At 44.0% G+C, this 27,488-nt stretch overlaps 1 protein-coding gene and 1 long non-coding RNA gene across 3 annotated transcripts in view; one reads left to right on the plus strand and one right to left on the minus strand.

The window, feature by feature from the left end:
- Nucleotides 1-570: 570 nt before the first annotated feature.
- Nucleotides 571-8,814, minus strand: CDKN2AIPNL (CDKN2A interacting protein N-terminal like). Of its 2 annotated transcripts, none has more exons than XM_047778649.1 (3): nt 8,523-8,809; nt 6,960-7,059; nt 571-938 (listed from the first exon to the last, which is right to left on the minus strand). In XM_047778649.1, the coding sequence occupies exons 1-3, from the start codon at nt 8,759-8,761 to the stop codon at nt 927-929; spliced, it is 351 nt and encodes a 116-aa protein (XP_047634605.1). In that variant the 5' UTR covers nt 8,762-8,809; the 3' UTR covers nt 571-926. The 2 variants fall into 2 exon arrangements, with proteins under 2 accessions (XP_047634605.1, XP_047634604.1); XM_047778648.1 differs by lacking the exon at nt 571-938 and adding an exon at nt 3,885-4,102 and having other exon boundaries at nt 8,523-8,814.
- Nucleotides 8,653-27,488, plus strand: part of LOC125126350 (uncharacterized) — an 89,234-nt gene continuing 70,398 nt past the window's right edge. Inside the window, exons 1-3 of the long non-coding RNA XR_007134602.1 lie at nt 8,653-9,241; nt 9,796-9,841; nt 15,451-15,496. This is a non-coding gene — a long non-coding RNA (uncharacterized LOC125126350). The remainder of the gene's footprint in view (nt 9,242-9,795; nt 9,842-15,450; nt 15,497-27,488) is intronic.

The following is a 27,488-nucleotide window of genomic DNA, read 5'->3' on the forward strand; positions in this document are numbered from 1 at the left end:
AGGGTCCATTGTCTTATTCTACCACTGTCCCCAGGACCTCACAGAAATGAGTGAATCCTGCTGTTAGATTGCTGCCCCCCAGTGAAACCCCTCTCAGCATTTATGCCTGGAGATACTACATCAGGAACAGGAACAGGGAGGGGCTTAAAAATAGCTACCACAACTGAAAGGGGAAAATTAATAACCAGAATTTAAGAGCAAAGCAGCACTGCACCAAATTTCTTGAGGGACTCTGTGTGCAAGGCAAGTCCTCCAGTCTAGAAAACCAAAGCCTTAGGCTCCCTCCAAAAAAAGAGAATGTGAGCTTTACTCAGCAGCCTGGAAAGCCTTCTAGAGAACCAACAAGTCAACTGACTGCCTGGACCAAGCCGTGGCATTTTGTATCGGTGAGTTTTAAAATAAGGCTTTTTTGTAGGCTGCCTCTTCCCATGAGCTGGTAGGTATCTGAAGCCTATGATTTGATTTTTACTCATCTCTCAAAAAGGATAAAGTGTGTGTGGCAGTGGGGATCTGGTTTGCCTCAGTCAGCGGGGGACAAGAGACCATAAAGCAGAATCACACTTAAAGGTGTACTGTTGAAAAATCCAAAGTGTAAAATTCATTGCCAGCCATTATTACATCAGTTTAAAAAAATAAAACAGGTATTTTAAACGTTTTGACCAACAGTCAAAAACTGAAAATAAAAGAGGGCATGATTTTTAAATACATCAAATATCCATGCATACTTTTACAATGATAGCTATAGAAGAATGAGGACTTTTAAAACGCCCGTCAAAACAACATTCCCATTCATTCCAGTTGCCTCTTTTCCTACATGTTGTTAACACCAAAAAGTCTTAAGAGAGCTGCTGTAGTCAGTGTCGCATCCATCCCAGCCTCCTTTCCAAGCCTGTAATGAATGATGAAAATGTGATGAATCTTCTGCCTTAGCTTTGATGCTACAGAAAAAAAAAAAAAAAAAAGTTAGTAGCCATGTAGTCTAATGAATCAAATTCATAAATTAAACCACAGCAGTGATGCAGTATTTATGTTCTACCAGATGGGAGGTAGACTCAGAAATTACTAACATTTTACCACATACAGAAAACTCAACCAAACGCTGGCCATCCATTTAGAAGCCAGAATCTAATTTTTTTGTCTGATCACCTGTTATCTATAAATGTTCACTGTTTAAAGAGATAACAGAAATACTTTAAAAATAACTTTTTTCTGTGGTATGCTCTGCAATGAAAGGTTCTAAAAACAGAATCACACAGGCGTTCCTGCAGTGGCGCAGTGGGTTAAAGGATCCGGCGCTGCCACAGCTATGGCGTAGTTCACAGTTGTGGCTCAGATACGGTCTATATGCTGCAACAGCTATATGCTGCAGGTGTGGCTGTTGATTAATTAATTACAGTAAAAACAATCCCACAGACACTAACCTAAATTAAAATCAGGTGAATCCAGATAGTAATTTACAACATTTCCCATCAAGTCAGGATATCTGGAGATGTGAAGGTTATGCATTTCTGAATTTCACACTATTAGAAACTGTAAATGCATGTCTTCAAATAGTGGCGAACTGAAGCAGATATGTTCTTTCTGGGTACTCTCTAGCACCTTTGGTAAATTTAAACTTGGCTTTAGACACCTTTTAAGCAGGGTGTGAAGAAATCATTTTGGCTGTCACCTTGCATTTGAATGAATTCCCTTAACATTTAGCAGTGAGTGAATCAATCTGAGTCTTTTTAGTAATCAGAGTTTTCAAGGTATGACCTATTTCCTAGCTAAGCCTGTCACTCTAGTCGCTGAGAGGTGAGAAAGCAAAATTCCTCAGCAAAAGCAAATATAACTCTCCTTTTAGGAGAATGCACTGTCACCTAAAGAAGCCATCTTCAGTCCAAAGGGAAAGCGTCTCCCCTAAGCCACCTCTACATTTCCAATAGGATTAGACCAAAGGCCATAGCGTCACAACAGCTGCCACTGGCTCTGGCTGCTGCAAGCGTGGTCTTCGACCTAAGATGCTGGTAGGTAATTCTCATCCTGGGCACCAGGCCACAGACTGGCCTGTGGGGTCACACAGAGCTTTTCTGGCTGCTTCTATTTCTTTTCTTTTTTTTCTTTTTATGGCCCCACCTGTAGCATTATGGAAGTTCTCGGGCTAGGGGTCAAGTTGGAGCTGCAGCTGCAGCCTGCGCCACAGCAGTGGCAACACCAGATCCAAGCCACATCTGTGACTTATGCCACAGCTTGCAACAATGCTGCATCCTTAAACCAGTAAGCAAGGCCAGCGATTGAACCCCCTTCCTCACAGAGACAATGTCGAGTCCTTAACCTGCTGACTCACAAGGGGGAACGCCCTGGCTTCTATTCCTATGCATGAAGGAGAAAAGAAAGGTAGCTCTGTGGAGCATTTATCTTAGGATACAAGACAAAACCTGATTTAAGTAATCTGACAGGCTGAAAAAGTTCTGTTTTGCTTCGTTTTGGGTTTTTTTTTTTTTTTTTTTCTTTCTAAGGCCGCACCCAAGGCATATGGAAGTTCCCAGGCCAGGGGTTGAATCAGAAGCCGCTGGCCTACACCACAGCCACAGCCACGCCAGATCCGAGCTGCATCTGCGACCTACACCACAGTTCACGGCAACTCTGGATCCTTAACCCACTGAGTGAGGCCAGGGATCGAACCTGCCTCCTCATGGATGCTAACTGGTCAGATTCGTTTCCTCTGAGCCATGACGGGAACTCCAGACGTTTTTTTAAATACTCACAAACACTTGCCATCTTAGAACCACATCTCCTTCCGCCAGCGGAGTGTCTGCTCCATTACTTTAGAGCTTGCCAAAACTGCATATAATGCACACAAAAAACACACCCTCTTGAAAGGCAAGAACACCTGTTTAACTTCTCTTTCATAGTTCTTCACATTCCATACTGCTATTTTCCCTCTTGAATAAAAGTGTTCTCGGGAAAAATGGCCTAAGTAATTAAGTTGATAAATTCTTTCTTTGAGCCAATAATGATAGCTTCTTAGTCAATCATTCCTCTTTTTCCTTAAGGCAATGCCTTGGCTATATTAACTCTGACACTCTTAGTAATAACACGGTTCCTGAGAAAGCTGCTGCTCTTTGTTAATTATTGCTCATTAATGGGTAAAACTGATCAATCACAAAGTCTGTAGTAGGTGCCTGGGGATGGCTGTTAGAAAACTGAGATTGTTTATGCAATAAATGTTTGAATCCCCCTCTTTCAAAAGCAAAATCATACACTACAACTGTCTGACCAATACCACCTGTCAGAGACCAATGTTCACTTCCTTTCTCAGACTAAACATATTGGACAGACCACAGAGGTGTACCTTTCTTAAAAATTCAGAATAGCCGTCAATTATTTTTAAAAGCTTAAAGAACTTACGTCCCTACGTTATCGTCGCTGTCCAGACTCAGAATACCAGTAATTCCAGGTGATTCATTTCCACTTGCTAGCTAGCTTCAAAACCCAACTAAAACTCTAATTTTAGAGCGAAGGATCAATTCTGGGCAAAACTACAACTGATGTTTTCAGGGGCATGGCTCAACATCAAGTTTTTTTGTTTTGTTCTTTTTTCGGACTGAGCTGGCAACGTTGCTTAATATTTGCCAGCCTCTACTACATGCAAAAACCTCAGGAAAGAGACCAGAGAACTGCTGCAAGGTCCCTGGGGCTCTCAGGGTGGCCTTTAATAGACAAGAGACAGCCTTCAACACAGCACAGTTCTGGCATGGTACACACATCAGGACTCGTTCTCAGGAGAGCCTTATCTAAAGAGTCTTCACTGGCGAAACTCTACATGTCCTCTAAGCATCTCACTTTTCAGGATCAACGTAATTTCATTTTTAGTGCTATTAAGAGCTTAAAATGAAATCTGGTTACTAAGAAAACAAAAGTTTTATTTGAAGGAAGTTCCGACATACATAATCCAAGTGCTATAGAAATAGTGGCTTCCTGTGGGCTTCTTCCAGATAGTGAGGTGCCAGTGATGAGCCTGATGGCCACGCTGGTTTCAGGGATGCCAGATTTCAGGCGCGAGCACTCTTCACTGTGCAATGACAGCGTCAAGGACGAGCATCCCAGGGCAGGGCATTCCCTACAAGACCCCTTTACAATGTTTACCAGTTTAGGGATTCTCCCCCTTGACACACACACACACACACACACACACACACACTGCTTCTTCACACTGGCCTATGGATAATGTTAGGGACGTGCACATTAATTATAAACCCTGTCAAGTCGCTCCTAGAGTCTACAGCTCACACGACTGGAAAGGGTAAAGTATAACAAATTTTTATGTGCAAAACAGATCTTAGGGAGGGCAGAATACCTCTTTGGAGCAAAAAGGCAAGGAAAGAACCCTAATCCCTGCCTGCCCCTGACCCATGGAGTGCAGTCTGCCCTCTGCCTGGGTCCCGGGAACCTTATCACTTGGATATTGAAGGATTTCCCAGGGACTTTTTTAAAATGTTACATGACAGAAAGCATGTAAAAAAAGTCACAAGCTCCCAATTCATGATGGCTCCCTGGTTAAAAACAGCAGCCCTGTTAACAGCTGATTTTACTTTATTTTCAATTAATTTATTTTACATGGTTCCTTACAGAATCATTTCACGCTCTTTTTCTGGCTGTGCCCGTGGCATGGAGAAGTTCCTGGGCCAGGGACCAAACCTGCAGCACAGCAGCAACCCAAACTACTGCAGTGACTACGCCGAATCCTTAACCCAACAGCTGATGTTAAACAAAAAAGCCCTTGGACACAAACCTGAAACTTTCGATTCCAGGTTCAATTAAAAAAATATTTTTCGGAGTTCCCGTTGTGGCTCACTGGGTTACAAACCCAACTAAATATCCATGAGGATGCAGGTTCAATCCCCGGCCTCTCTCAGTGGGTTAAGGTTCCAGCATTGCTGTGAGTGGTGTAGGCCAGCAGCTGCAGCTCTGATTCAACCTCTAGCTTGAGAATTTCCATATGCTGCAAATGTGGCTCTGAAAAGCCAAAAAAAAAAAAAAAAACCCAACAACTAACTCTTCCCTGAAAACTATCTGAAATCAGGTAGGGTGTGCTCTTTGGGGCTGAAGGATTTGATGACTTCCTGATACTCACGGAAACTTAAATTGGGGCAGCTGAGGATTTGTTAAGTTCCTCATTCCCACAGAAGGGAACCTTTTTATATTCCCTGCTTCCCGAAACGACCCAACTGGGGTGAAGCAATGGCTTACCTATGTTTCTGAGGACAGAACTAAGAGGAACCAGCAGCCTTTTTTCACTCTCTTGATTTCATCAATTTTGTAAGCATTTTCTGAGCAACTTCTCTGGGATATGCCTATACTAGGTTTTGGAAACAGAAGACTAATATTTTTTTTTGTCTTTTTTGTTGTTGTTGTTGTTGCTATTTCTTTGGGCCGCTCCCGCGGCATATGGAGGTTCCCAGGCTAGGGGTTGAATCAGAGCTGTAGCCACCGGCCTACGCCAGAGCCACAGCAACGCGGGATCCGAGCCGAGTCTGCAACCTACACCACAGCTCACGGATAACGCCGGATCCTTAACCCACTGAGCAAGGGCAGGGACCGAACCCGAAACCTCATGGTTCCTAGTCAGACTTGTTAACCACTGCGCCACGACGGGAACTCCCAGAAGACTAATATTTTAAGTACCATCTCTTCCCTCAAGAACCTTGCAATCTGTTCTTAAAAAGGTCTGCATAAAGCGCTAAAGAAACAAACTATGGGGGAGTTCCTGCTGCGGCGCAGCAGAAAGGAATCTGACTAGTATCCTCGAGGACAAAAGTTCGATTCCTAGCCTCACTCGGTGGGTTAAGGATTCAGCGTTGGTGTGAGCTGCGCTGCTGTGTCGCAGACGAGGCTCAGACCCTGCAGTGCTGTGGCTGTGGCGTAGGCGGGTAGCTGTAGCTCTGATTCCACCCCTACCTAGTCTGGGAATGTTCATATGCCTTGGGTGCGGCCCTAAAAAGCAAAACAAAAATAAAAGAAAGAAACTATGGGAGATGAGGAGGTAATGGACTCTGCTGCCTGAGCAGACTGGGGCCAGTGAGAAAAGGCATGTCTTGGGAGGCTGTGAAAAGCAGCTGGAACGCCCTGCCCTATTTTCTGAGCTTCCTTCTGCCTCACCCTCCACGGCCGCAGCCCCAGGATCCCGATTGCAAGGCTCAACAGGCAACCGAAACCGCGCACTATGTAAAAGGTCCACAGCCTCAAATCAGACCGAGCCCTGCAGGACACAGAACGGCTGTGATGAGCGGACATCACTGCATCAACGTCCCCATCCACAAGTCTGAGGGACCAAACGAGGCCGGTGGGGTCCTCACCCGCTGAGTAAGGATGAGTTCATGTTAACGGGGTTTTTTAATAAGTGGGAAACTGCAGCACTTTAACCAACGTGTTCTTTCAAATCAAGCAAAAAGCTCAGTGTTCCTCAGGGAACTGCGGGGGTGGAGTTTGTGGGTTACTCCACCAACAATGCGTAATTTACCACACTGAGTTAGCTAGTGTAACAAGAGGGTTTACGCCAATTTCAGAGAAACAAAAATGAAAAGGTTTGGACCTCTGGAGTAATAAATGAGCATTCAGACAACGATATACTCTGACATAGGAGTTCCCGTTGTGGCTCAGTGAAAACAAATCTGACTAGCATCCAAGAGGTCGACGGTTCGATCCCTGGCTTCTCTCAGTGGGTTAAGGATCCGGCGTTGCCATGACCCGTGGTGTAGGTCGAAGATTCGGCTCAGATGCCAAGGGGCTGGGGCTGTGGTGCAGGCCCGTGGCTGAAGCTCCGATTCGACCCCTAGCCTGGGAACTTCCATATGCCGCTGGTGCGGCCCTAAAAAAGGACAACCCCTCCCCCCAAAAAAACACAAAATACTCTAACACATTAAGGGAGGGGCCATTCACTGTATACCATTTCCAACACACTGGGAAATCCTGTTTACCTTTTTCATTAATTCACTTCTGGTAGTAAACTGTGGCACATCTTCCACTTCAATCCCATCAGCCATTTCCATCACCTTGTCTAAGAGGTCTTTGTTGTAACTGCACAATGAAAAGCAGTAAGATAAAAACCTTGGAAGAATTATTGTCACTGTGGGCTAAAAAGAAAGTGCACGTAACCCAATTCTCAGAGGAACGATTTGATACTACAGGGGAAACCGAGAGATGCTCAGCATCAAGTCTGAAAACAGTTTTGCATGTGTAGACACAAGTGGCACTGGGAATGCCAAGAGAGGTGTTTTAAGATTCACAAAAACAAGACCGTACACCTGGCGGTATATATTCACGGATATGGTCTGAGGACCAAAATTGTTTTTACTTTTATGAACACGTGGAATATTGGTCTAATGAAGCCATCACTGGAGTTCCCATTGTGGCGCAAAGGGATCAGCAGCGTCTTGGGAGCACCGGGACACAGGTTTGATCCCTGGTCCAGCACAGCAGGTTAAGGATCCAGTGTTGCCAGAGCTGCGGCTTAGGTCGCAACTGCGGCTTGGATCTGAGCCTTGACCTGGGAGTTTTATACATCATGGGGAGGGGGGCAAAAAGAAAAAGAAAACAACATCATTTGTCTATTTGTCGAGTTTTCTGACAATTGCCTAATCTCCCATTAACCAGAATTTCCTAGAGACACCTGGAAAGCGGAGGAAAGGGAGGGATGCACGTGGCATCGCTTCCCCAAATCCCATTCTAATAACTGCCCAAGTCTGAAAGCAAAACCAAGTGGCTTAGGGCTGGAGGGGCCACGACACGAGGCAGCCATAAGGAGCTCGGAAACCAGGACTAAGCCAAGTCATCTTACCCTAACACAATATCAGGAAACGCTAAAAGGATGTGGGAGGCCCAAGATTTGCCACTTTTGCATGGAGTGGCAAAGGGAGTGCCATTTCAGGCATTTCAAAACATTTCAAAAACAGACCCTTGAAGGCATTTGTTATTTTCATAAAAGGAAAGGCAGACACACAAAGGCTGGCTCTTGCTATGGGGTCCAGCAGACCAGGAAATGAAAAACCAAAGGCCAAATATTATCTCTTGCCGTTAAGTGGTAAAATCCACCAACCATGCCAGAAGCCAGGTAGCCCTAGGTGTGTCTCTTCCCCTCTCTCACCTTTTTATGTAAATTGGGGGGGTGGGGGTCTCAGCCCTTGTCCCTGCACGTTTGCCAGGAGGAAAGGAATGAATGAACTTAAAGTGCACTCTGCAAAGGTGATGGTCTGAAGTAATAATACAAATACCAACAGCAATTTGAACGCCTAGCATGTTACTGAGCTCTTGCTAGATGACAGCCTATGCGAGGTGCTGTTTATCTTTTAATACTGTAGTCATCACAACTCATTTTCCAGGTGAAACTGAAGCTCAACGAGGTTAAGTAGCTTTGCAAGGGGCGGGCTAGGGTAGGACACCAGCCAGAGGCCTGGCTAGTGCCACTGGAGGCTGGGGGCACCGTCAGCCCTGGGGAAGGACTGGGGTCGGGACGGGGTCAGCTAGCCGGCGGGGGTCCGCACCTGCAACCCAGGAAGAGGTGATTAGCCCAGACCATGGAAAGGGACAGCAGCTGGTCCAGGCGGCCGCCGCCGTCGGGCGGGTCGCGGTAGTCGGGCAGGTGGCGCAGGATGAATTCCATGCGAGCCTTCCATTGCTTCTCGCTCTCCGAGTAGGAGCGAAACTGCTCCGCGAAGTCGGTCGCCTGCCGCACTTCCGAGACCAGCTCCTCCACGGCGGCGGCCGCCTCGCCACCCACCATGCCGCCCTGCGCCGCGGAGGGCCAGCCCTCCCCCGCCGTCTTCCCGACACGCACCGCGCCACCTCCCTGCGCCTAGAGGGGCCCCGGCGGCGCGCGACTGCTCGGGAGGACTGGCCTGGAGCGCCCTCGCTGGGCGCGGCGGCCAGCGCCGCCGGGCCCTGCAGACTCCCGCGGCCCGAAGTCCCGGGCGTGGGTCTCCCCGGAGGCCGCAGGGGCAGTTCTCGGCCAGCCCCGCGGGCAACCAGCAGGGAAACGGAGGCTCCCGCCGAGCGCAGAAGAAGGGCAGCCCTCTCCCATTCGGAGCTGGAGGCCGGCCAGGGATGTCCAGCGTCCTTGCCCGGGGAGTTCCCCGGGCTCCGGCCCAAAGTCCAGTGTCCTCGGTTCTGAGCACTTATTTATGTAGAGATGCTCTGTGTCAGCTTCTGATTGATTCCCAGAGGTCTCGACACCCCCACCCAGTGTGTGGCCTGCCTTCCTGGAGTGAGTCACCCATCCAGCTGAATACCTGCTAGACCCTTTGCTAGGTGCTGGGGATGCAATGAGAGCAAACTCCGAGCGTTGTTCTAATGAACTTTATCGTCTACTGGCGGAGACAGACATTGTTAGTGATACTAATTGCTCAAGGGAAATTTTTCAACGTTGACAAATTTTAGTAAAGAGAGGCCCAGAGGGCTAGGAGCATGAATAAGCCAGAGACGTGATCCAGTCCTGTGGGTCAGGGAAATGATGCTGGAGAGCTGAGGGATGAACAGGAATTAACTAGACGAAGAAGAGCAGGGCACCTCAAGAAAGCTTAGTCTGGTGAGAGAACGGCAAGATCTTTATGACAAATCCTAGAGTGGGGGGAACAGTGGAGGGGATGAAGCTGCAAAGAGCAGCAAGGGCAGGTCATGGAAGGGCTTGTGATCTAGATCCTAAAAGGAATGGGGAGCCTTTGAAGGATTTTAAACAGGTGTTTCCAAAAGGAGCCAAAATGGATGTGTCCAGAGGAGATGGGCAGGTGAGCTGGCCTGACTCTGCTTTCTGTTCTACAGTCAGGTGAACCCGCTGAGAAACAGAAGAGCTTCTTCCTCATCAAAGGTAAATTTCCATCCCATTCAAGTAACTGGGAAACCACTTGAGCCTCCATCAGCCTTGAGAAATTATTGACCTGACAGGCTTCCCATCATCCCCCATGAAATGTAGGGTGAAATGCAGAGCTGGGCCTAGAATCCAGGATCAGGGCTCCAGTGTGTTTAGGGCCTACATTGTGAGTGAGGCGTAAGGGTAGAGCTCCTGTGTGTTGTGTGCTGGCTCTGCAGCTTCTGGTGGGACATCAGAGACTCCAGCAGGCAGACAACCTATACCGAATAGAAATACCAGGCAGTCTTATGAGTAGAGTGTGCCAGCAGAACTAGCACCAGGCTCAGTGACATCCCACTTGGTTAACCATAGGCAGGCATCTCCAGCAGCAAGAATGTGAACAGGGCTGTGAAACCAAAGACAGACTTAGCTTTTCCATATCAATCAGGAATAGGTGCCCAGAGCTGGAACTCCCAAAATGGAGTGCAGATCACCTGAGGGGCTTGTTAAAAAAGTAGTTCCTGTGGTGGCTCAGCGGTTAGCGGACCCGCCTAGCATCCATGAGGACACGGGTTTGATCCCTGGCCTCGCTCAGTGGGTTAAGGATTCGGCATTGCCGTGAGCTGTGGTGCAGGTGTCAGACGTGGCTCAGATCTCTTGTTGCTGTGGCCGTGGCATAGGCCAGCGGCTACAGTTCCATTGGGACCCCTAGCCTGGGAAGAAAAGACAAAAAATAAAAAAATAAAAAAGTAGATTCTCAGGCCCATCACTGGATGTAGAGTCGAGGCTCCAGGTAATTGATTCCATCTGCAGGTGGCCAGACTTTGAAAAACATCGTTGAGGGTTCTTGGAACCAAATTCTTGGTCACCTGATTATAAGGTGGAGAAATTGACCCAGAAATAGGAACGTAGGTTTTGTGACCTACAGGTGCAGCTACACAGCTGACTCAGCCCCTGGAGTGTGAAAAAGCTAAGTGGTCATCCAGCAACTAGCTCATTTAGCATCATCTTTGATAATGATGGGACATCATGCGCATGTGTATCTACATACAGATATATTCCTACATGCGTGCAGGTTATAAGAATTCAGAAGTGCACAAATCAATATTCTTTTTTGTATTGTTAATATTATTCTTTCAACATGTAAAATAGACTCAAAATGTTAGTGAATGTTAGCATTTTATAAACCCCTGCATCAAGTCCAATTACTGCCCAAATTTTTTTTTTTTTTGGTCTTTTTGCTTTTTCTAGGGCCGCTCCTGCAGCATATGGAGGTTCCCAGGCTAGGGGTCGAATCAGAGCTGTAGCCACTGGCCTACACCAGAGCCACAGCAACGCTAGATCCGAGCCGCGTCTGTGACCTACACCACAGCTCACGGCAACGCCACTGAGCGAGGCCAGGGATTGAATCCGCAACCTCATGGTTCCTAGTCAGATTCGTTAACCACTGAGCCATGACGGGAACTCCCTACTGCCCAATTTTTTGTTTCTAACTCATTTCCGTGATTCACATTTTTTGAGAGCGGACTACTTACTTATATAGACAAGGATCAGTTTTCCTATCTCATCTTTTTTTTTTTTTTAAACATCTTTATTGGAGTCCCCTGGTGACTCAGCAGGTTAAGGATCTGGTATTGCCACTGCTGTGGCTTGAGTCGCTGGGTTATGGATTTGACCCCTTGCCCTGCAACTTCCACATGTCATGGATGCGGCCAAAATAAAAAAACTGTAGGAATTCCCACTGCGGTGCAACAGGATCAGGGGCCTCTTGGGAGCGCGGGCATGCAGGTTCAATCCCTGCCTGGCACAGAGAGTTAAAGATCCAGCGTTGTCACAGTGACTGCAGCTTGGATGTGATCCCTGGCCGGGAAGCTCCATATGCCACGGGGTGGTCAGAAAAACCCACAAAAAGCAAAAAACTTTATTGATATATAATTCACATACCATAAAATTCCCCTATTTGAAGTATTCACAGTTTTAGTATATTCATAGACATGTGCAGCCGCCAACATGGATGAAATACAGAATATTATCAACACCCTGAAAGAAACCCTATGGCCATTAGCAATTGCCCCCCAGACCCTCTAGCCCCCGGCAACAACTAATGTACTTTTTAACGGCTCTGCGTTTCCTTTTCTGGGTGTTAAATGTAAATGGAATCCTACATTACATGGACTCTTGTGACCAGCTCTTTCACTTTAGGTATAAACTCTTTCATCCATGTTGTAGCATGTGTTGGTATGTCATTCCTTTTTTACGGCTGAATAACATTCCATTGTATGGATGTACCACTTTGTTTATCCGTTCATCAGTTGCTAGACCCTTGAGTTGCTTCTACATCTTGGCTATTATAAATAATGTCCCTCCGAAGATTCCTGTCCAGGTGCTTGTGTGGACACATGTTTTCATTTTTCTTGGCTATGTAGTGGATTTCTGGGTCTTTGTTTAACTTTCTGAGGAACTGACAGATTGTTTCCCACACTGCATCATTCTCCATTCCTGCCAGCCATGTATGAGGGTTTCAGTTTTTCTACATCCTTGCCAACACTTATATTATTTTTCCTTTTTTTTTATTATAGCCATCTTAATGAATTACTACAAGTCTATTTCACATTGTGGTTTTGTTGTATTTCCTTCAGGAATTATGATGTTGGGCATCTTTCATGTGCTTATTGGCCATTTGTATCTTTGGAGAAATGTCTATTCATATCCCTTTTTTTTTAATATTAGCATACGGTTGATTTACAGTGTGTCAATTTCTGCTGTACAGCATAGTGACCCAGTCATACATAAACACTGTCCTTTTGAAAAAATAAAATACACTTTATTTTTCAGAGCAGTCTTAGGTTTATGGCAAAATTGTGTGGAAAGTACACATTTCCATGTATACCCTCTTCCCCCACCTCCACCACACCCAGCCTCCTGCACTATCAGTATGTCTCACAAGAGAGTATATCTGTCACATCGACACATCATTATCATCCAAAGTCCGGGTTTACATTAGAGTTCACACTTGGTCTTGCACATTCTGTGGGTTTTGACAAATGCATAATGACATGTATCTACCGTTATGCTAACATATGGAATACTTCTCCTGCCTTACAAATCCTAACACTATTTTCTGAAGAGCAAGCTTTTTAATTTTGATTAAATCAAACTCATTTTTTCCTTTCATGCATCCTGCTTTTTGATGTCATTTAAGAAATCTTTGTCTGACCCAACATCATAAAAATTTTCTGTTTTCTTCTGGAAGCTTTATCGTTTGAGGCTCTACCCTTAGGTCTGTGATTCGCTTCAAGTTAATTTTTGTATCTAATGCAGGGTATGGGTTGAGCAACAGAGGATATAAGATTTTATCACACTTCTAAGCTGTTAGACGACCCTGCCACAGTTTGAGTGGATGCTGGCAAAAATATTTAAGACGCCTAAGACAGAGACAGAGACCTTGACATTCAGCCAGCAACATGAACTTCATGTTTGCGTTGGTTCCCTTGTCCCCTGCGTCCCACAGGATTTATGCGAAAGGGCCCAGGCGGATGAAATGTATTCGTATGACAGTTGAGAAACCCCAAGTTTACGGAACATCAGTCTTTTATAAAGACTGCCAGGAGTTCCCGTCAGTGGCGCAGTGGTTAACGAATCCGACTAGGAACCATGAGGTTGCGGGTTCGATCCCTGCCCTTGCTCAGTGGGTTAAGGATCCGGCATTGCCATGAGCTATGGTGTCAGTTGCAGATGCAGTTCAGATCCCTCGTTGCTGTGGCTCTGGGGTAGGCCGGCGGCTACAGCTCCGATTCGACCCCTAGCCTAACCTGGGAACCTCCATATGCCGCGGGCCCAAGAAGCGGCAAAAAGACAAAAAAAAAAAAAAAAAGACTGCCAACCAAGCTGCCCAGCCTTTGCCCCAGAGTAATATGTTATCTTTTTGATCTGGACAGTAAACAAACTTACCCTTTGCTCTGCAGATAGACATTATCCCTGGTTTCATTTTCCTTCTTCTTGGAAAATTCGTTAGTGTTTCCTTTAGTACAGGTCTATTATTGGCAAGTTCACTTTTTTCAATTTATTAATTTATTTCTTGCTTTTTTTGTTTTGGGTTTTTTGGGGTTTTTTTGCTTCTTAGGGCCGCACCCGCTGCATATAGAGGGCTAGAGGTCGAAATGGAGCTACAGCTGCCAGGCCTACACCACAGCCACAGCAACAGGGGATCCAAGCCCTACACCACAACTCACGACAATGCCAGAACCTTAACCCACTAAGGCCAGGGATAGAACCCGAATTCTCATGAATACCAGTCGGATTTGTTTCCGATGCAACATGACATGACAGGAGCTCCCACTTTTTGGCAACTTTAAAATGCTTTTATTTTGGAGTTCCCTCCAAAGGTGAGCAAGGTTAAGGATCTACTTTGTCACTGCAGCGGCTCAGGTCACTGCTCTGGTGTGGGTTCATTCCCTGGCCCAGGAACTTCTACATGCTGCAGGTGCAGCAAAAAATAAATAAGTGAATAAAATGACTTTATTTTGCTTCTGTATTAGTTATATGGCTGCATAACAAATTATCCCAAAATTTAGAGACCTAAAACAATAGCCATTTACCATCCCACAGTTTCTGTGAATTAGGAATTCAGAAATGGCTTGGCTGGGTGGTTCTGGCTCAGGGTCTCTGATGAGGTTTCAGTACCTTTGCTGGCTGGTGCTTCATTATGTGAAGGCTGGTTTAGGGCCATTGGAGCCACCTCCAGGATGGCTTAGTAACATGGCTGTTTGCCTCAAGTCTCAGTGTCTCACTCCATGGACTCTTCGCAGGGCTGCTTGAGTGTCCTCACGTGGCAGAGGTCTTCCCCCAGAGTAAGGGAACCGAGAAGGAGCAAGGCAGAGCCACAATACCTTGTATGAGATGGACTCATAGGTTACATACTATCCCTCTAACTTACTCTGATCATTAGAGGTAAATCACTAAGTCCAGCGCACACTGGAGGGCAAGATTTTTTAGGCACCACCTTTTTTTTTTTTTTTTAGGGCCAAAATCACAGCATGTGGAAGTTCCCAGGCTAGGGGTCAGATCAGAACTACAGCTGCCGGCCTACACCCACAGCCACAGCAACACCGGATCCTTAACCCACTGAGCGAGGTGAGGGATCGAACCCACAACCTCATGGTTCCTAGTTGGATTTGTTTCCGCTGCACCAAAAAGAGATATTTTCTATTTAGAACAATTAATTAATATAATGATTTATTATTATGTTAAATATTAGTTAATATTGAACCTTATTTCCTTTTCTAGAATAAACGCCATTTGGCCACAGTGTAGTATTTTTTTGTGTGCTCCTGGATTGTCTCCCTTTTTTTCCCTTGACTTCACCTGTGGCATGTGGAAGTTCCTGGGCCAGGGGTCAAACCCATGTCACAGCAGTGACCTAAGCCACAGCAATGACAACGCCAGACCTCTAACCCACTAACCCACCAGAGAATGCTGATAAAATCTTATTGAGGGTATTTGCATTGATATTTATGAATGAGATTGGCTTTTCTTTCCTTATTCTTGTAATCATTATCATATTTTGGTGTTAATGTACTTCTATACGCTTTACGAAAATAGTTTGTAAGCTTTTCTTCTTTTTCTAGGCTGTGGAGCATTTAAAAAACGATTGCAACCTTCTGATCTTTAGAGGTTAGTAGATTTGTACAATCCTCTGTGCAATAATGGGCCTGATGTTTCTTAGATTTTGTGGTGGGGGGAAGGGGGCAGTGAAATTTCAGTATTTGACCTAATAATTTGCCTAATTAAGTTATTATAATTTATATGATATTACATTTGTATATATGTATACATAATATATTTATTTTATTAAAATTATCTTGAGAAATCATTTATGCAAATTGTATTTTGGTTTTCTAATAAAATTGTGTGTTTCCTATGTTTTTGAATTTCTTTGCATAAAATGTATAAGATAGTCTCTTATAGGTTTTTGTTTTGCTTTGTTTTGTTTTTGTTTTACTTTCTAATGTTTGACTATTTTCCACTTGCAATTTCTTATTTGGGCTATTTATACGTTTCCTCTTTTTTTTTTTTTTGGTCCCACTTGCGGCATGTGGACGTTTCCCAGCCAGGAATCAAATCTGTACCACTGCAGGGACCTGAACCACAGCAGCGACAACACCAGATACTTAACCCACTGAGCCACCAGTGAATTCCCTCCTCTCCTTTTTTTAACAATTAATTTAGCTTAAGGCTTACCTAATTTACTGATTTTTTTCCTAAGAACAATCTTAATTATTTGTATAAGTTCTGCTTTATTTTTGTTATATTATCTGATTAATTTCTGTATTTATCTTAATTTTCTTTTTGCATTCCTTTGGTTTATTTAAAAATTGTTTTTCTAATTTTTTGAGTCAGCTGTTTAATTCACTTTTTTTTCTTTCGCTTATGTTGATGTAATTATTTAAGGCTGTGAATTTTCCTTTGAGTAATACTTTAGCTGTAGTCATAGATTCTTTTGTATGGTATGTTCATTATTACTGTTTTCTATACATTTTACAGTTTTGAATTTGTATTTTCCCATTGAACATAGAATTATTTAATATACAGCTCCCACACACACCCAAAAGAAGGGCACTTTTTATTTGTTTTCTGAATATGTTATAAATATCAGTGTTTATTGATGTTGTTATTATAGGATGCTATCTATATTATTTTTACTGTGGGAATTTAATGAGGTTTGGTTTGTGGCCTAATTTATAATCTTGTGTGCATGCAGAAATATCCCAGAGCACTTGAGAAGAAAGTATGTTTTCTGTTCTCAGGCCATAATATTTGATGCTTATCAATAACATCTACCTCATTTTTTTTTTTTGGTCTTTTGTCTTTTTAGGGCCGCACCCATGGCATATGGAGGTTCCCAGGCTAGGGGTCTAATCAGAGCTGTTGCTGCCAGCCTACACCACAGCTCACGGCAACACCGGATCCTTAACCCACTGAGCAAGGCCAGGGATCAAACTCACAACCTCATGGTTCCTAGTCAGATTCATTTCCGCTGCACCACAACGGGAACTGCAACATCCACTTTTTTGATTATGTTGTTTAGACTTCCAGATCCTCATTTAATTTTGACCACTTAATCTGTTTTGGATTGGGAAAGGTGAAATCAAAGGCTTTTATTATTAGTGCCTATTATGATGTGATTTCTTTTGTGTTATGCTTCCTGCTCATCTTGTGAGAAACTCATAGAATGTTAGCTGTGTTAAGTAGTTCAAAATGGGGGTCTCAGGAAGTTTCCTGGGGCACAGCGGGTTAAGGGTCTGCTTTCACATGCTGTGGGCGTGGCCAAAAAGAATGAGGTCATAGTGGCCAAGTGTGGACTGTCATATTAGTTGTTTTGAATCGTTTGATGTAGGACTGGAAGTATCTTAGCGCGAACAATTAAGAGTGTTACTTTAGATCAGGAATTGCTTGATAACATCTTCGGGCAGACTTCCCTGGAACAGAAGGAGCAAGGTATAGACACAAGACCCTCTGTGGTGTATCTGTTGTACCCTACTGGTAGACTCCTTAAAATAAGACCGTAGAGTGGGATGACTTGAAGGCTCTTTGCTGGGGGACCCACTCCATGCTGCTGAGAGCTGCCCCACACTGACACTGCTGGAGATGGTCAGAGCAGAGGGCAACGTCTCACTCAGGCTTGGTGTGAAACCTGTTGAGAGACTGGGGACCACTGCTGAGCTTCTGGGACTTCTCCTTGGAGTGGTTTTCTATTTTCCCTACTTTGAGTAACCTGTGTTATGTGCCAATGTGTGCAGTAGACTGAGTAATAAGTGCACTGAGTTCTGACTGCATTTCATGTATCTCCAGTTCTTCCAATTCTGTGTTCTTTCTTTCTTTCTTTCTTTCTTTTTTTTTCTTTTTTCCCTTTCTTTTTAGGGCTGTACCCATGACACATGGAGTTCCGGGCTAGGGGTCAAATCAGAGCTACAGCTGTAGGTCTAAGTCACACTCATAGCAACGCTGGATCCTTAACCCATTGAGCAGGGTCAGGGATCGAACCTGAATTCTCCGGAACGGACACTAGTCACATTTGTTACCGCTGAGCCACAACAGGAACTCCTAGTCCTGTGTTCTTACCTGGCCTTCCTGCTGGGCCCTGCTGCAATGTATCTTTGTCTAAATCTCCTTGCATCTCCATAGTTCTATTATGTGAAATTTCCTGCTATGTTATTTGCTATAGATATTCATAACTTAAATTTTCATGATAAATGGTAGCCTTCAGCATTAACAAGTACTTCTTTACTTGTTTACAGCTTTTTTCCTGAATTCTGTGTTGTCAGATATTAAGAATTGTAATGTTTGTATTTTCCCAGTTTGCTTTTCCTTGCCCATCCTTTCATTATTAAACTTTCTGAATCATTTTGTCTTAGATGTATATAGCCTCGAGTTGGATTGGGCTTTGCAATCTATTTTGAAAGCCATTTCAACAATGGGTGAGTTAACTCACTTATATTTATTGAAGTGACTGATATATTTGGCTTCAATTCTGTCATATTCTTTTATGTTGTCTTTTCATTATGTATTTTTATATTTGTCCTTTTTCTTAATGTAGTTTGATATTTAGGAAGGTTTGTATTTTTGCTCTAAGAGCTGCCTTCATAAAATGCCCTCGATCCACTCTTTTGGGGGACTGTATCTTGATTCCCTACTATGCGCAACAAGAGAATTACCTTGTAATCTCATCTTCTCCTCCCACCTCCTCCATCATTCAGTCAACAGAATTATCAATCTTAGTTTTAGGTTGAATATGATCAAGCTTCTACTTGATTTGGAAACTTTAAATATTACCCTTTGAACCAAGTAATTTGAGGTTATTGATAAACCCGTTCTCATTCCTATATTCTCTGTTCTTCCATTTTTTTTATTGGTAATGAGAAATGTCTCTAATATTAAGTAAGGCATGAAACATCTGCATTTTGATCTGTCATCCTAATCTCTATTTTTTTACTCTTATTTCTACAGTTTAGTACATTCAATGCTCAAAAAAGTTCCTTTTATCCTGATTTCCTCAGGCTTGCTCAGGGGTGCTGAGACTGTTGTTCCATGGTTCTACTCCGTTCCTCTAAAAGTGTTCATGAGGATAATATTTCCTGATTTTTTTTTTTTTGTCTCTTTGCCTTTTCTAGGGCTGCTTCCCGAGGCATATGGAGGTTCCCGGGCTAGGGGTCTAATTGGAGCTGTAGCCGCCGGCCTACACCACAGTCACAGTAACCCAGGATCCGAGCCGCATCTGCAACCTACACCTCGGCTCACGGCAACGCCAAATCCTTAACCCACTGGGCGAGGCCAGGAATCAAACCCGCAATCTCATGGTTCCTAGTCGGATTCGTTTCTGCTGTGCCATGACAGGGAACTCCAAAGAATGGACCCATTAGAAAAATTTTTTTTCTAGTGCGTTCCAAGACTCTGCACTGTCCCTAGCAATCTTGCTTTGCTCCATTTAGATCTTGTTCTGAGTTACCTTTCAGAGTAGGGTCCTCCCCTTCCAGAAGGGAACCATTGCTAAAGATTTCTGAGGTCTCTGAGGCCCTAAATTCCCTCTCAGTGAAAGTTTTTCATCAGGTTTCCAGCTCATTTTCACCTCTGGTAGCTCTTAACAACACTTTGGAGGTTGCAGTTTTCTTCTGGTTTCATCAGAAGGCTTGTTGTTGTCCTTGTTGAATGTGCAATAGTTCAGAACTAAACTCCTGCCATGTTCCTTCTGAATGGAACATTTTCCATTTTTAAGTTATAATAAAAATATCAGAGTTCCCATCATGGCGCAGCAGAAACGAATCCGACTAGGAACCATGAGGTTGCTGATTCGATCCCCGGCCTCGCTTAGTGGGTAAAGGATCTGGCATTGCTGTGGCTGTGGTGTAGGCTGGCGGCTACAGCTCTGATTCGACCCCTAGCCTCGGAACCTCCATAGGCCGTGGGAGTGACCCTAGAAAAGGCAAAAAGACAAAAAGACCAAAATATATAGGATGCCACTAAGGTATCCTTTCAACCAAACTTCTGTGGGCTTCCACGTTTTTTTTTCTTCTAACAAACTCCTAGAAGTGAGATTCCTGGTTCAAAAGAGCATGCGCACACTCTTTTACTATCTTTTGCCGCAGTACCCCCTAGAAGGTTTATACCTTTTTCCATATCTACCAGCCACAGGCTTCCTCTAATTTAAAGCCCACAGTTACTGCAGTCACTGTTCGCACTCTAATATTTCCAGATTGTCTTGAGAAAAACCCCCTTCGCTTTGCGCAGCCGCCACTTTGTGGCTGCTCCGCAGAGTCCGTGGCGCGGAGGCCTGAAGCTGGAAAACAGCTCGTCCTTATTTACCTTCGAGCACTTTTAGTTTCTTCTGTAATGATTTTGGTCTTGAAAAAGGTTTGCCAATCCAACAGGCGAAAATGCTCCTGGAATTGGCTCGAGAAGGCCTCCTAGAGGGTGATCAGATGAGAGCACTGAACCATGGACCCCAGGGTTTCCTTTTTTCTCAAGAAATAACTTAAATTCATAGCGGTCCTGGAGGTATCAAAGGGAAAAAAAAAAAAAAAACCTGGTTTCCCTTCATACACGACAAAACTGTTCCGAAATAGCCAAATGGACTGGAGAAGCATTTCATTCTTGCCCATCTCGCCTTGGAAAAGTTGAAAATGCAGGTGCCTTAAACATATCAAGTGGGGAGAGCTCTTGGAGCTCCTGGGTCTTGCTTCCCAGCCTTTGTAAAGGAAGGTTTTCCCAGCCAAAGCTGGGAAACATTAAAAGCTCTGAAACCCTGGGATCCATGGCTGTTAAAGAAGTTATCTCAATTCTAAATATTCCTCTCCCAGGGCTTCTCTGGTACCCTGACTAGCCAACAGCACAGGGCTCTTATGGGGACAATAATATGCAAAACTTTTTTAGTCTGCTTATGATAATTGTCTCAAATTAACATCACAAGGCAGTGGAAATTGCATTCCCCAAAGGCTTCCTGAAACTGCAGGAAGTTACCCTGCTCTTTACTGCGAAGGTAATAAAGATTAAAATCAGGTTAGCCTGTTTTGCAAAAGTTTGTTAATCCTTTATTTATATTCATATAAGATGGCATATCTATATCAAAGTGCATGAATAGTTTAACCTGTCGTAAACGTAAGCTTAAGGTTTTTTTTGTTGAATTCGGCAAGTCTTCTCTCTGCCAGACACCTTAGAATTGATGTTCTTAGCAGCTGAGTGGCTGCTTTAACCTAACTGAATGGATGTTCAGCGTTCAGATCACAGAAAGTTACAGTTCTTCGCTGTTCGTCCTGCCTCAGGCCGTTCCAGGAGTTGAGTCGTAGTGCCTCATTTAAAGCCCAGCCCTGATGAACTAAAGTGCTCTCAGAGAAGGCGATGGGGGAGGGGAGCCAAAGACCAGCTTACTTGGGAGCAAAGGACACAGTTGGAGAGGCCCTAGGACTGCCGTCAGATCTTGGAAGGGCTGTTTTGCGGAAGATGGCTCATTCTTCGTTGCTTTTCAAGGCAGGCATAGTGCCAGGGAGTGAGGGCTCTATAAAGTTAGATTTCATCTTTAAATAGAAGAAGTGTAAACAATTAAAGCTGTCTGAAAAATACAGAATACTTCCTTGGGTTGAACTGAGCTCCCAGTCATCTCATATCTACAGTAAATTCATGATTTATTAATAAATAGATAAATAAATAGTTTTCAATTTAAAAATATGGCCACAGCTCTTTGTTTTTGTTTTTTTTATCAATTTTTTTTTTTTTTTGGTCTTTTTGCTATTTCTTTGGGCCGCTCCCTCGGCATATGGAGGTTCCCAGGCTAGGGGTCTAATCGGAGCTGTAGACACTGGCCTACGGCAGAGCCACAGCAACGCAGGGTCCGAGCCGCATCTGCAACCTACACCACAGCTCACGGCAACGCTGGATCCTTAACCCACGAGGAAGGCCAGGGACCGAGCCTGCAACCTCATGGTTCCTAGTCGGATTCATTAACCACTGCGCCACGACGGGAACTCCTGTTTTTTAGAAAGACATTAAGAAAAGCAAACTCTTTAGTTATTCTATTAGTTTTGTAGACTAGGACTCTGGCTAATCTTTTTTTTTTTTTTTGTCTTTTTGCTATTTCTTGGGCCGCTCCCGCGGCATATGAAGGTTCCCAGGCTAGGGGTCTAATCGGAGCCGCAGCCGCTGGCCTACGCCAGAGCCACAGCAACGCAGGATCCGAGCCGCATCTGCAACCCACACCACAGCTCACGGCAACGCCGGATCCTTAACCCAGTGAGTAAGGGCAAGGATCGAACCCGCAACCCCATGGTTCCCAGTCATATTCGTTAACCACTGCGCCACAACAGGAACTCCCGTGGCTAATCATCTTAATCCTAGTTAGAGTTCTGAAACCTGTTGCCTGCCTGGCCGCCTTTGTCATCTACTCACATAAGGAGTAATTAATAGCAAACAACAAAAGTGCTTTATATTTGTGGTCTTCCTTATTTTTAAATATCCAAATTTCAGCTGCTTCTCCTTCTCTATGTACATTTATATATGTGTATTTCCAAATTATGTACTTATATATGCCAGAAATAATTTTAGCTTCCGGGGAGGCTCACATATCCTTTGTATTAATCCTCTTAACCCAAGAACAGTTTCTGCGTTCCTACCATTCGTCAGTGGTAGTAGAGGATTTCCCCGTCACCATTCAAGAACAAATCCTCCTTTGGGAGTGAAATTTTTCTTTTAATAGCTATACCTGCGGCATCGGGAAGTACCCAGGCCACAGCAACCCCGGATCCAAGCCGCCTCTGCAACCTGCACCAAAGCTTGGGGCAACGATGGATCCTTAACCCACTGAGTGAGGCCAGGGATTGAACCCCCATCTTCATGGACACTATGTCGGGTTCTTAACCCATTGAGCCACAGTGGGAACTCTGAGAGTGAACCTTTTAAGCACATTTATACATTTTGTGCAAGAAATTTGTTTACAGAGATAGTTTTTCCAAACAGCTCAAAAAAAAAGAGCAGAAGATCTAAATAGACATTTCTGCAAAGAAGACATCCAACAGGCACATGAAAAGATGTTCAACATCACTAATTATTAGAGAAATGCAAGTCAAAACTACAATGCTGGGAGTTCCTTGGGTTAAGGATCTGGCATTGTCACTACAGTGGCTTGGGTCATTACTGTGGCACGGGTTCTATCTCTGGCCCAGGAATTTCATGTGCAGAGGGCATTGCCAAAACACACAAACAAAAAACCCTGAAACTGCAATGAGGTATCACCTCACTGGACAAAATGGTCATCACCAAAAAGTCTAGAAATAATAAATGCTGAAGAGGGTGCGAAGAAAAGGGAACTCTTGTACACTGTCGGTGAGAATGTGAGTTGGAACAGCCACTGTGGAGAACAGTATGGAGGCTCCTTAAAAATTTAAAAATAGAGTTACCATATGATCCAGCAATCTTACTTCTGGGCATGTATCCAGAAAAGACAAAAACTCTAATTCAAAAGGATACCTTCACCCCAGTGTTCATAGCAGCACTATTTACATTAGCCAAACATGGAAGCCACCGAAGTGTCCAATGGCAGATGAATGGATAAAGAAGATGTAGTATATATATCTATATCTGTGTAATGGAGTATTACTCAGCCATAAAAATAAAATAGTGCCATTTGCAACAACGTGGATGGACCTAGAGATTATCATACTATGTGAAATCAAAGACAAATATTATATAATATCAGTTACATGTGGAATCTAAAAAAAATGGTACAAACGAGGAGTTCCCGTCATGGCTCAGTGGTTAATGAATCCGACTAGGAACCATGAGGTTGCGGGTTCGATCCCTGGCCTTGCTCAGTTCAGTGGGTTAAGGATCTGGTGTTGCCGTGAGCTGTGGTATAGGCCGCAGATGCGGCTTGGATCTGCCGTTGCTGTGGTTCTGGTGTAGGCCGGCAGCTACAGCTCCGATTCGACCCCTAGCCTGGGAACCTCCATATGCTGTGGGAGTGGCCCTAGAGATGGCAAAAAGACAAAAAGACAAAAAAAAAAGATACAAATGAATTTATTTGCAAAACAGAAATAGACTCACAGACTTCAAAAACAAACTTATGGTTACCAAAGGGGAAATGGGCAGGGAGGGAGAAATTAAGAGTTTGGGATTAGCAGATACACACCACTATGAAAATAGATAAACAACAAGGACATACTGATAAGTCAGGAACTGTACTCAATATCTTGTATAACGTGTAACCTATAATGGAAAAGAATCTGAAAAAGAATGTATATTATAGGAGTTCCCATTGTGGCTCAGCGGTAAGAAACCTGACTAGTATCCATGAGCATACAGGTTCAATCCCTGGGCTCTCTTAGTGGGTTAAATGATCTGGCCCTTGCCCTTAGCTGTGGTGTAGGTTGCAGATGTGGCTCCGATCCCACTTTGCTGTGACTATGGCATATGCTGGTGGCTACAGTTCCCATTCAGCCCGTACCCTGGGAACTTCCATATGCCATGTGTGCGGCCCTAAGAGACAAAAAAAAAAAAGAATATATATTATATTTTTCTACATATATCTGAATCACTTTGTTATATACCTGAAACTTACACAACGTTGTAAGTCAATTATACTGCAATTAAAAAACAGACATGGAGTTCCCCTTGTGGCTCAGTGGGTTAAGAAGCTGACTACAACCAAGGAGGACTCAGGTCGGATCCCTGGCCTCATTCAGTGGGTTAAAGGATCTGGCGTTGCTGTGAGCTGTGGTGTAGGTCACAAACGTGGCTCAGATCTGACGTTGCTGTGGCTGTGGTGTAGGCTGGCAGCTGCGGCTCCGATTTGCCCCCTAGCCTGGAAACCTCCATATGCCACAGGTTCGGCCCTAAAAAAAAAAAAAGAAAAAGAAAAAGAAATAAAAAAGAGAGATAGTTTTTCAATAAAAAGCAGGAGGGGGTGATGTAGATGTGGTTCAACTCCTGAATTTAACTAGATTAAAGTTACTTTTTATCTTGCCCTGCCCCCCTTTCAAAAAACAAAATGCAGCAAAGGGATAGTGAAGACTGGCAAGAGTTCGGGGCTCAGCTCTTGTGCCCTGAGTGACAGCTGGAGGGAGGAGGCCCAGGGCTTGGGTTCTGGGTAGACATTGCCGCCCATCACAGGACAAAAACTGCTCTCTTTTAATACTTCTGGGCTCACCCAAACTGGCCAGGGACTGGTTGGTACCATGCCACGGCTAGACACCAGACCACTTCTCAGCATCTGACCAGGAAGTTTTGTCGGCTGCTGTACGTTCTCCCTCACTGTGAATATTAATCACAGACAGACTTACTGGTCCTGCTGTCTCTTTAGCTGCAGGACTAACCTGCAGGGCTCGTCAAAGGAGAGCCTGCTTTTTTGTGTGCCAGATTTAGCACACGTAAAAAAATACCAGAAGCTCAGTTAAATTTGAATTTCAGATAGCAAATACTTTTTTTAGTACATCCCAGTAAATATTTAAGACTTTGAAAAAAAAGATGAAAAAAAAAAGAATGAATAAATGAATGGGGGAAAGAGATCAGTAAGACAGAAACCAATCACAGAGATGTAATTAATGAATATCTCACACTTTAAAAAAGTTTGTTTTTCTCAATATAAAATATTTTCTATTAATTTTTCTTAAAATTTTTATTGCTGTAAAATTAACATATATTTTAAAAAATTTTAAAGGCAAATATTAAGTACTAGAAGGCATGTGGAAGTGGCAGTCTCCTATCCCACCCAACCCCAACTCCTATTCTGATGCCCAGAGGTACCCAGTTAACTCTTTCAGCTGTTTTTTCCCAGTTTTAGCCTTGTCCCCATCTTTCTAAATAATATGTTTATAGTTTTCTTTTGTTGATTTGTCAGGTTTATTTTATTTATTTATTTTTGTCTTTTTATCTTTTTAGGGCCGCACCCAAAGCATATGGAGGTTCACAGGCTAGAATTCAAATCGGAGCTGTAGCTGCCAGCCTATAGCACATCCGAGCCATGTTTGCGACCTACACCACAGCTCACGGCAATGCTGGATCCTTAACCCATTGAATGAGGCCAGGGATTGAACCTGCCTCCTCATGAATACTAGTTGGATTCATTTCCGCTGCTCCACAGAAACTCCTGCACTTATTTTATTTTATTTTTTTACAGTTTCTGTGTTTTAGGGTTTTCTGTAGGTAGCAATTGCCTCAGATTTTTATTGGTTCAGTTTTTGGCCAACTTATTACTAATTCTCATAGCCATCTAGTAGTCCTTCAACATAATTTTCCACCTTGTCACTCCAATTAGGTAATCTGTCTGGCCTATCTCTGTCCTGAGTCCTCTATTCTCTGGCCCAGAGGGGGAAATCTCGTCCCTAGGCCTCCTGCCCCCATCCTCCAGGTCTCCTTCACCATCATCCTGGGAATCCCTTTGCCCTCTCCTAGAGGTGTCTTCCTCATTCTTGGATTGTTCTCTTATTTGAGTGGAGAGCTTCCTGAGAAAGGGAGCATGAGAAACAAATTATTTGTGATCTCCCATGTCTTCAAGTATCTTTTTTTTGTTTGTTTTTTTCCCCTCCATGCCCTCGACATGTGATCCAAGCCACTGCAATGACAATGATGTAGGATCCTTAACCCACTGAGCCACACAGGAACTCCTCAACTATCTTTTATTCTACCAGTTCTCTGAATGGTTTAAGTTTAGATTTCTAAGCTATAAATAATTCTCACTCAGAATCTGAAGTGCTAACTCCATTATCTTCCAGCTTCCAGTGTCACTGCTGAAAAGTCTGGTGTCATTCACATCCCTGATCTTTCAACTGACCTTTATTTCCTTTCTGAGTCCTTTTGAGGTCTCTTCTTTATCCCTAGTGTTCTGACATTTCATGAAGATGACCCTTGAGATGGAAATCTTATTTTCTGTCCCTGAAGATTTTATAAAATTTGTAAAGCTTTCTTCTCCTCTGTAACTTTATGCATTCTTCCTCCTCCATAACTTGTCTCTCATGTCTGAGGCTTTCCTTAATTGTCTGGGGATCCTGACTTTCTGGTCATATTTAAGAAACATGCATGGAAGAGATGACTGAATGGTCCACACACTTGAGTGGCCCTTGTCTCTCAGTGGACTTCCCTGAAGCGGGTGGCTGGTCATGAGCTGCCTCTTTTGTTGGGGGTCTGTATCCACATCATGTCTGTATCGATAGGTCTTTCCCTTGAGTCTGCTCAGTTTCTCCAGAAGAGAATTCTTTAGGCTTCAGCCTGGGGTGTGCCTGGTTGCCAGGCTTTCTAGAAGAAGGGTGGGGAAATTGGGCTGGGAGTTTACCTCTTAGTATCTAGGTTTCCATTTATTCCCCGTATTTTCAGTTCTGCCCTTCATACTCACCTTCCATAGTGCCTGATGAGTTGACCCAAATTCCCTAGTGGGCACCTCAAATCTCATATAGGAGCAAGCAAGCCATGGCCACCCCACTGCACATTGGCACTGTGCCCTCATGTAGTCTACCAGTCCCCCTGTTTGCATCTCTGCCCTCCCTGTCCCAGCAGTCTGCCTACTTCTTATCCAGAGGCCCTCTGTCAGCATCAAGCCTTCAGCCTTCTCCATGATACCGTGTGACTTGCCACTCCATTTTTTTTCTTTTTCTTTTTAGGGCTGCACTCTTGGTATATGGAGGTTCCC

This window comes from Phacochoerus africanus, chromosome 4 (assembly GCF_016906955.1).
Source record: "Phacochoerus africanus isolate WHEZ1 chromosome 4, ROS_Pafr_v1, whole genome shotgun sequence".
In the NCBI taxonomy this organism is placed as follows: Eukaryota; Metazoa; Chordata; class Mammalia; order Artiodactyla; family Suidae; genus Phacochoerus; species Phacochoerus africanus.